Here is a 9885-nt window from a genome sequence, read left to right as displayed (position 1 = left end):
TTTCAATATTGTAGTGACCACTATTTAACTAGGGTACATAATTCACGCATGGTTGGGGGTATTGTTTCCGCCCGGACATATATGTTGACGGTACCTCCGGGGTACCTACTGTGTGTCCTCCTCTTTCACTTTCTCTTATCCTCTCATCCTGAGACCCGACAGCATGTCGATTTCTGCTCCTCAATAAAGAGAGATTTGCACCTCCGATGCACCGCCTCCGTCTCCCTTCTCTCGGCACTACAGTGGTGACCCTGACATAAGTCTCGCGAAGGATCCGAGACTGAATCGAACACGGCAAAAAGCACAGCTTTTCTCGAAATGCCGGGGATTTTTGGAGACCTCCGTAGCTGCCTCGTGCGCTCGGACTGTGGCTCGGTGCGCCCCACGGGATGGACGCGGACGACGCTCGCCATTTCCACGGCTTTTCGGCTCTGGGGGACGGCAAGCCTTCCATGGGGCCGGTACGCGACCGTGCCGGGTTGGTTCGGGACATGCGGCTGCATGTCCGGCCAGCGACTAACGGCCGCCGAGATCAGCTAGCCACGACTGCTAACAGCTAGCAGCTGGCAACAGCTAACAACGGCTAGCCACAGCAGCCAGCGGCTATAGACATCCGACTGTTTTTTTTTGTTTTTGTTTTTTTTGTGGTGCCTGAGGGGAGGTTCGATCAAGTCTGGTCGGTCTCGCGTGGATCCTCTCGCTATTTCGCCCACCTGTTTTTATTCGTGGACGGGACGACCATTTTTTGAGTTTTTTTCTGGTGCCTGAGAGGAGGTTCGACCATGTCTGGTCGACCTCGTGTGGACCCTCTCGCTGTTTCACCACCTCGACGGCGGCTTCGGACGTCACACGGCTGCTTCGGCCCGTGGGTGACGCGCTTCTGGACCCCGTCTCGCCTCTTCCCTCGCCTCGGCGGTTTCGAACGTCACCCGTGCCTTCATCGGCATCGGGTGGCGCGCTTCGGGACCGTGCCTGGCCTCTCCTCTAACCGCGGCTCACGGTTCGCCTCGACGGCGCCCCGTCTGGCCTCTCCCCTGTCCACGTCTCCCTCCTCCCGGGGACACGGCTCCTTCCTCCCGAGGACTTCGTGCCCGCCGCCGCTGTGCCTTCGCCTGCGGCCGGGCATCGCTCCTCCCTGCTGGGGACCTCCGGGTGTTTCACGCCTGTCCCCACGACGCGACCCTCTCCTGCGGCCCCCTGACGACGGCCCGTTCCATGGCCCGCCCTCCTCGGCCCCTGTGGTGCTTCCTCCCGGACGCGAGGATTGTGTCCATGGTTGAATTCTGGGGGGGCTTGTGTAGTGACCACTATTTAACTAGGGTACATAATTCACGCATGGAACTACAGGTTGGGGGTATTGTTTCCGCCCGGACATATATGTTGACGGTACCTCCGGGGTACCTACTGTGTGTCCTCCTCTTTCACTTTCTCTTATCCTCTCATCCTGAGACCCGACAGCATGTCGATTTCTGCTCCTCAATAAAGAGAGATTTGCACCTCCGATGCACCGCCTCCGTCTCCCTTCTCTCGGCACTACAATATGCTATAAATGTCTCTCCACCACTGACAATGTGTTGTTCATATTGATCTGCTATATCCCTGTTTAGCTTACTGCCGATTTGTATTCCATATTTTATTCCTTTTTATTCCATTTCTATGTAAATACTGTTAGATTTACTATATTTGTATTATTTTTTAATATTTGTTCAGTTGACACAGACTCTCAGCAGTTCACCGTCACCCACAACCTGCAAGATATGTATTAATAATCCACCAGATTATTCATTACATTTAAATTGGAATACATTACTTTAGACTCAGCAACAACTCATATTCTCTTTAGACATTTACAAATCGCGTCAAGCTAATTTGTCCTCTCACGCTTACCGTAGCTCCTCACTGATTGGTCAAAGGGAAAATATGGCGCTGTCCTCGTAATTGTGAAAACATGATGAAGAAAACATGATGAAGAAAGGATTAATGTAGTGTTTCACAACAAGGAGCAGACTGTAGGACGTGTTTATATCTCACCAAGGTATGTAGCAGTTATTATTTCCCGCCTGTAATGTTCAGCGGGTTAAAGTAGAGGAGGTTTAGCTTCTGCTGCTAGCTGCTAGCATCACAGCTAACATTACAACAGGGATCTGTCAGCTGTAAACAGAGATGCTTCATGTTAGCATCCAGTGGTAGCTTTAGCACTTCTGCTGTTTTGGTTAGGGTACCTGGTAGGGACCCCTCCATGTATAACCCGTTCCGTGTACTGTGTGTACTGTGTGTACTTCAGTGTACTGTGTGTACTTCAGTGTACTGTGTATACTGTGTGTACTTCAGTGTACTTCAGTGTACTGTGTGTACTGTGTGTACTGTGTGTACTTCAGTGTACTGTTTGTACTTCAGTGTACTTCAGTGTACTTCAGTGTACTGTTTGTACTTCAGTGTACTGTGTGTACTTCAGTGTACTGTGTGTACTTCAGTGTACTGTTTGTACTTCAGTGTACTTCAGTGTACTTCAGTGTACTGTTTGTACTTCAGTGTACTGTGTGTACTTCAGTGTACTGTGTGTACTTCAGTGTACTTCAGTGTACTGTGTGTACTTCAGTGTACTGTGTGTACTTCAGTGTTCTGTGTGTACTTCAGTGTTATGTGTGTACTTCAGTGTACTTCAGTGTACTGTGTGTACTTCAGTGTACTGTGTGTACTTCAGTGTACTGTGTGTACTTCAGTGTTCTGTGTGTACTTCAGTGTTCTGTGTGTACTTCAGTGTACTTCAGTGTTCTGTGTACTTCAGTTTACTGTATGTACTTCAGTTTAATGTGTGTACTGCAGTATACTGTGTATACTTCAGTATTCTGTGTGTACTTCAGTGTACTTCAGTGTACTGTGTATACTTCAGTCGACTGTGAGTACCTCAGTACTCTGTATACTACTTCAGTTAACTGTATGCACTTCAGTGTACTGTGTGTACTTCAGTGTACTGTATATATTTCAGTGTACTGTGTGTACTTTCTTTCTGGTCATTGTGTGTCCCTTCTGTAGCTGTTATGTTTCTTCTTATTTAATGTGTGAGTTTCTGTTGTTTTGCTCTTCTTTGTATACATTGTGTGTCTCTGCATCTGTTCTGCTTCTGTTTCTATTCCATGTCAGTCTCTTTCTTAGTAGTTCAGTGTTTGCATCTCTTTGTTGTTGCTCTGGTATATTGTATACATCTTCCTTTACTGACACCGACTATACAATGCTACCATGAGGCTACAGGTGCTCCGTGCTAATGATAGCCTCCTGCTGCACACTCATCTGATCAAGCTGCCATCCCAGATTCTGTACCATATATTTTATACCTAGGAAAATACATTGCAAAATAATTAATAGTATTTAAAAAAAACACCAAATATGTGTTAATTCTGCTTGAAAATGTGCTCAAACTATTAACATTATTAACTTGTTGTGATGTACAATGCGGGACACAACTGGACGTAACCAAATAGTAAAACAGTATTCCAGCAGAACGTTTCTCACATGTCTTCAGTTGAATCTCTCTGGTCTGACCCTTCTCATCTCGCCCCCAGCCCTCAACATGCCTGCCTTCAGACAGGTGGGGGAGAAGCAGCTTCCCAACCCGGTGCTGTGCATGGCCTGGTCTCCAAAGAGAGATCTGATCGCTCTGGCCAACACCACCGGAGAGGTACAATCTGAAATAAATCTATCCCTGAAACATGTCTTTTTTAATGACTGTTTTTAAATGCCATTTTCTTAATGTCTTTCATTTTTGTAAAGCACTTTGAATTGCATTGTGTTGAAAGGTGCTCTATAAATATGATTATTTTACTGTACTTTGTATTATTGTATTGACCTGTACTTAAATCATGTTTTATAATTGTTTGTGTGATAGACATGATGCAATGTTTGTAGTGTTTATTGAGTGTTGTGTACCTGCCTCAGGACTGCAGATGGAAATGAGATATCAGCTCTAATCTGGTGTAATTCATCTCTTCTCTTTTCTGAGATGTATTTGTATGCACGGTCCTTGTTGAAATATATACATAATAATAATAAACTTGCCTTGCCTTGGTATCTTTTATGGTTTTGTATGTTAATGTCTCTCTGTTGTCCTCAGTTGCTGCTGCACCGATTGGCCAGTTTCCAGAGAGTTTGGAGTTTACCCCCAAGTGAGTTCACGGGGAAGGAGATCACTGCGCTCGCCTGGAGACCTGATGGCAAGAGTAAGGCAGGACATTAATACATGTGTGTTTATAGTGGTTTGTTACAGAAAAATGAACCTGCCAAATCCACCCTCAGCAAGGTCACTATCATATCACTCACCATCGATGGCACCATTGTTTCCCCTCCAATCAGGCACGCAACCTTGGCGTGATCTTTGACCCCACCCTCTCCCTCGAACCTCACATCTGCCAAACAGTCAAAGCCTCATTTTTCCACCTCTGCAATATTGCAAAGATCCGACCCTCTCTCACCCGCCCCGCAGCCGAACGACTAATCCACGCCTTCATTTCCTCCCGCCTTGACTACTGCAACTCACTTCTTTACGGCATCAGCACTACATCCCTCAACAGACTCCAACGGGTTCAAAATGCAGCTGCACGTCTCCTCACGCATACCAAATCATGGCATCCCATCACCCCAGTCCTCAAAGACCTCCACTGGCTTCCTGTCTCCCATCGCATCAACTACAAAATTCTGGTCCTCACCTACAAAGCCCTCCACCATCTGGCCCCCCCCTCATCTCACAAACCTTCTCTCCTCCTATCAACCCCCACGGTCCCTCAGATCCACCGCAGCCGGACTCTGCAGCTTTGGGGACAGAGCCTTTTCAGTGGCAGCTCCTAAGCTCTGGAATCCCCTCCCCCAAGACCTTCACGATTCCGAAAGCGTCTTTGAGTTCCTGAAAAGCGCTATATAAATATAATTTATTATTATTAATAAATTAATTAAATAATTAAATAAAAAAACAAACATTTGTACATAAATACTCCTTTTTCAAATTATTCTGCAAGTTAATCTGAAAAAAATGAAATGTACATAAATAGGAAAATAATTAAATAAAACGTTTTGATTAAATTGAAAATCAACACATTTTTGTATTCATTTATTTTATACATTTTTAATTATAATTTTCTATTAACATTTATCAACCTTTTTATGAATTTCCTTATTTATTAAATCCTGTATTATTATAAAATCAAATATATAAAGTTGCATTTAATTGTCTTTTCCTGTGCATATGTCTTTGTTTCCACTTAGCCATGCACATTGATGTGATTCTGCATGTATTACTTTACTTGTCGAGTCCTTTATTATAATGACAGCTTGCGTCCTCCCTCGCCTCCTTGTTGATGTGAAAATGAAGATATGAAACCTTACTTCTCTCGTTCCTCCACAGTCCTGGCCTTCCACCTGAAAGACACCCAGCAGGTGGTCCTGTGCGGCGTGGAGAAGGCAGAGATCCTCCACGTGTTCCCCATGCAGAACTCTGTGACCTGCATGCACTGGATGGAGGTGACGGAGGAGAGCAGGTACACACATACTATTCACCTTTACATTGGTTACAGCAGAGAGAGCCAAAGACAGCTTCATGTGCACTAAGAAGCATGCAGACACAAGTATTAAAGATATATTTCATAAATATTAAAGTATCAAAAAAAAAAGTTACACAATTTACAAAAAACGCATCCTGTTTTTTTTTGTCAATTTATTGAACATGTCAGAAACAAAACATAAAACAATAATAATAACATGTATATTTTTTCTGATGATAATACGCACTTCCTACGCCGGTACGCAATGTTTTGTGAATCGGAAAATGGCGGAAAATGTATGTACCTATTTTTGTGCTTTGTACTACGTAAGCAACCTTCCTACGTCAATCCTACGCAAGGCGTTATAAATGAGGCCCCTGATCTTACACTTCACTCGCGTTTATGTCCATATCGATCAGTTCCAGCTCTCCTGATCGGCCTTTATAGAGAGCACCGATCAAACTATTAAGAGTGAATATCGGCCGTTAATGACCGGCGGCCAATCGATCGGAGCATCCCTAATTATTACCGGACATTTGACCGGCAGGTTTTGAATTTAACGGTTTTTATTACATTTTACCAGCTAAAAAACGGTAATTACCGGCTAACGGAAACCCTGATATATATATATATATATATATATTGCATAGTTGGTTGGTATTTAACAACAAGGGGTGTTATAGTCTGTGTTATTGTGTAAATAAATATATATATCCTTTATTTAACCAGGTAAAAGTCTCATTGAGATTCAAATCACTTTTTCCAGAGCGACCTGGAGGTGACGGAGGAGAGCCGGTGAAAACAATAACAATAGATATAGTACGGGTGGGGGAAATAATCGATACAGCAGAGTATGGCGATACTTTGTGTGGTGATATTGTATCGATACACGGACACCAAATAACGATATTTTATTGTATAAACTATTAACATATTGCAAATCCAAATTAATGTTTTTGGTAACAATTGCTTTTTCAATCCACTAGATGGTGCTGAGCTTTTTCTTGTGCAGTCATGGGTAAAGAGAGTGGGGTTGGCAGGAAGTTAGTCAGAACAAAGATTTCAATATATATAAAGTCTCATTGAGATTAAAGTCTCTTCTTCCAGAGCGACCTGGCCAAGAGGGCAGCATGAACAGAGTTACAACAAATGAACACAAACCCATACAGGCAGACGACTACAGCTGTAAAACACAATGAACTGCTCATTAACCATCAATATGCAAATAAAAGAAACTATTATAAATCATTAAAAACGACTTCAATCATGGGATATAAGAGCGCTCACATCGACCAATGGATTTCGTTCTCTGTTCTTTACGGCCCGTCCACACGGCAGCGTCGCGTGCTTCAACGGAGACGCTTCCCATTCACTTTGAATGTGGTGACGTCACGCTTTGCCTCCGTTGCTCGCTTCGAAAGTTGAGAAAAGTTCAACTTTTCAAGCGTCGACGGAAGCGCCAGCCAATCAAATCATATGCCAGTACAAGCTCTAGCCAATCAAACCGCGTGCTTGTGTGTCCGGGGCGGGAGATTCATGTGATTGGTTGTTGGTCGAGTTTCAGACACGCCCGCCGGCAAGCTTCAACGTGACGCTGCCGTGTGGACGTGCCGTTAAGATGGACAGTTTCAGCCCCTTCTGTTCTTTATCCCAAGCAGAAGGGCAGCATGTTTAAAAGCTTAATAAATATCACAAAAGACGCCTGATTTCTAAGATTAAATGTTTTTAATTTGATAAATATTGTATTTATATTCAATTTAATATTCCATTGATTACGCACTTAATGTAAATATCATATCCTGCTTTATATTTAGTTACTGTAAATTTGTATTTCAACTTGTATATTTTCTACTTTTTTAATGCCATTTTATTTCCATTTGAGATGTTTACATTTTGATTGTTAATTTATCTAATGTTCAATGCCATGTCTCTTTCTGCTGCTGCAACGCAAATATTTGTCAAATTGGGATCAATAAAGTACTTCTTCTCCCCTCTCCTCTCTCTCTCATCTTCTCTCCTCCCCTCTCTTCTCTCCTCCCCTCTCTTCTCTTCTCCCCTCTCCTCTCTCTCATCTCCTCTCCTCTCTTCTCTTCTCCCCTCTCTTCTCTTATCTTATGTCTCAGCGCCCTCAGCTCCTTCTACAACTCTGAGGATGAATCCAAGCTGTTTCTTCCTAAATTACCGACTCTCCCCAAGAGGTAAAACAAGATTTAACTGCACTAAGATCCTCAGAAAGTGATCAGGAGTAAAGTGAATAACATGTTTCCACACTTTCATCTTCCACAGTTACAGCACCACCTCAAAGATCTTCAGGTGGGCGACACGTTAAAGCATTCATCAATACTCTGATATCAGCATTCATCAATACTCTGATATCAGCATTAATCAATACTCTGATATCAGCAATCATCAATACTCTGATATCAGCATTAATCAATACTCTGATATCAGCATTAATCAATACCCTGATATCAGCATTCATCAATACTCTGATATCAGCATTCATCAATACTCTGATATCAGCATTCATCAATACTCTGATATCAGCATTAATCAATACTCTGATATCAGCATTAATCAACACTCTGATATCAGCATTAATCAATACTCTGTTATCAGCATTAATCAACACTGTGATATCAGCATTCATCAATACTCTGATATCAGCATTCATCAATACTCTGATATCAGCATTCATCAATACAGCATTCATCAATACTCTGATATCAGCATTAATCAATACTCTGATATCAGCATTCATCAATACTCTGATATCAGCATTCATCAATACTCTGATATCAGCATTCATCAATACTCTGATATCAGCATTCATCAATACTCTGATATCAGCATTCATCAATACTCTGATATCAGCATTCATCAACACTCTGATATCAGCATTCATCAATACTCTGATATCAGCATTCATCAATACTCTGATATCAGCATTCATCAATACAGCATTAATCAATACTCTGATATCAGCGTTAATCAATACTCTGATATCAGCATTCATCAATACTCTGATATCAGCATTAATCAATACTCTGTTATCAGCATTAATCAATACTCTGTTATCAGCTGTTCACTGTGTGTTTTATCTCCTGTGATACAGCGAGGAGAAGTCTGACGAGATAATGAACCTCCTGGGAGAAGTCAGGTACATGAAGCCTGGTTTCACAGGGAATGCAATTTAACTGAGTTTATTAGATACGTTTATTTTATTAGTTTAACATGTCTTGGGTTCTTCTGGGTTATCTGTCCTTTTTTCAGACTCTCTAAATACGCACTTTTTTGTTTTTTTCGGACTCTCTAAATACGCCCTTTTTTGTTTTTTTCGGACTCTCTAAATACGCCCTTTTTTCAGACTCTCTAAATACGCACTTTTTTGTTTTTTTCAGACTCTCTAAATACGCCCTTTTTTCGGACTCTCTAAATACGCACTTTTTTGTTTTTTTCGGACTCTCTAAATACGCCCTTTTTTCAGACTCTCTAAATACGCACTTTTTTGTTTTTTTCGGACTCTCTAAATACGCCCTTTTTTCAGACTCTCTAAATACGCCCTTTTTTCTTTTTTTCGGACTCTCTAAATACGCCCTTTTTTCGGACTCTCTAAATACGCCCTTTTTTGTTTTTTTTGGACTCTCTAAATACGCACTTTTTTGTTTTTTTCGGACTCTCTAAATACGCCCTTTTTTGTTTTTTTCGGACTCTCTAAATACGCCCTTTTTTGTTTTTTTCGGACTCTCTAAATACGCCCTTTTTTCAGACTCTCTAAATACGCACTTTTTTGTTTTTTTCAGACTCTCTAAATACGCCCTTTTTTCGGACTCTCTAAATACGCACTTTTTTGTTTTTTTCGGACTCTCTAAATACGCCCTTTTTTCAGACTCTCTAAATACGCCCTTTTTTCGGACTCTCTAAATACGCACTTTTTTGTTTTCTTTCAGACTCTCTAAATACGCCCTTTTTTCAGACTCTCTAAATACGCCCTTTTTAGGTTTTTTCGGACTCTCTAAATACGCCCTTTTTTGTTTTTTTCAGACTCTCTAAATACGCCCTTTTTTCAGACTCTCTAAATACGCCGTTTTTTTGTTTTTTTTTCAGACTCTCTAAATAAACCTAACCCCTAGGATTAATGTTTGTTATTTTGCGAAATGAAAAAGTTCATGTGGAGGAGCCAGCTACCCGCTATTTAAAAAGTGGCGACAGATAACTCACAAGTACCATGTTTTATTTTATTAGTACACATGGCCTACAGATATTATGTGTTGAATATTCATCTACTCACCTTCTACTCCCCTCAATATATTTGTTGACACCCCTTGGTCTCCTGTTTGCTATATTACGATAA

General features: G+C 41.8%; 1 protein-coding gene across 1 annotated transcript; it reads left to right on the top strand.

Annotated features, from left to right (window-relative positions):
- Positions 1–1909: 1909 nt before the first annotated feature.
- On the top strand, positions 1910–8691 carry LOC117498808 (anaphase-promoting complex subunit 4-like; the record flags this gene model as incomplete). Its single annotated transcript, XM_034150953.1, is given in 7 exon segments — positions 1910–2035; positions 3564–3679; positions 4112–4217; positions 5396–5528; positions 7655–7729; positions 7818–7844; positions 8647–8691. Coding segments are annotated over 6 exon segments (494 nt in total), but the record flags the coding sequence as incomplete, so codon positions are not given.
- Between the last annotated feature and the right edge of the window lie 1194 nt (positions 8692–9885).

The sequence above is a fragment of the Trematomus bernacchii genome, unplaced genomic scaffold (assembly GCF_902827165.1).
Source record: "Trematomus bernacchii unplaced genomic scaffold, fTreBer1.1, whole genome shotgun sequence".
Lineage (NCBI taxonomy): Eukaryota > Metazoa > Chordata > Actinopteri > Perciformes > Nototheniidae > Trematomus > Trematomus bernacchii.
The sequence above is the reverse complement of the archived record's forward strand: the minus strand, read 5'-3'. Positions and strand labels throughout refer to the sequence as shown.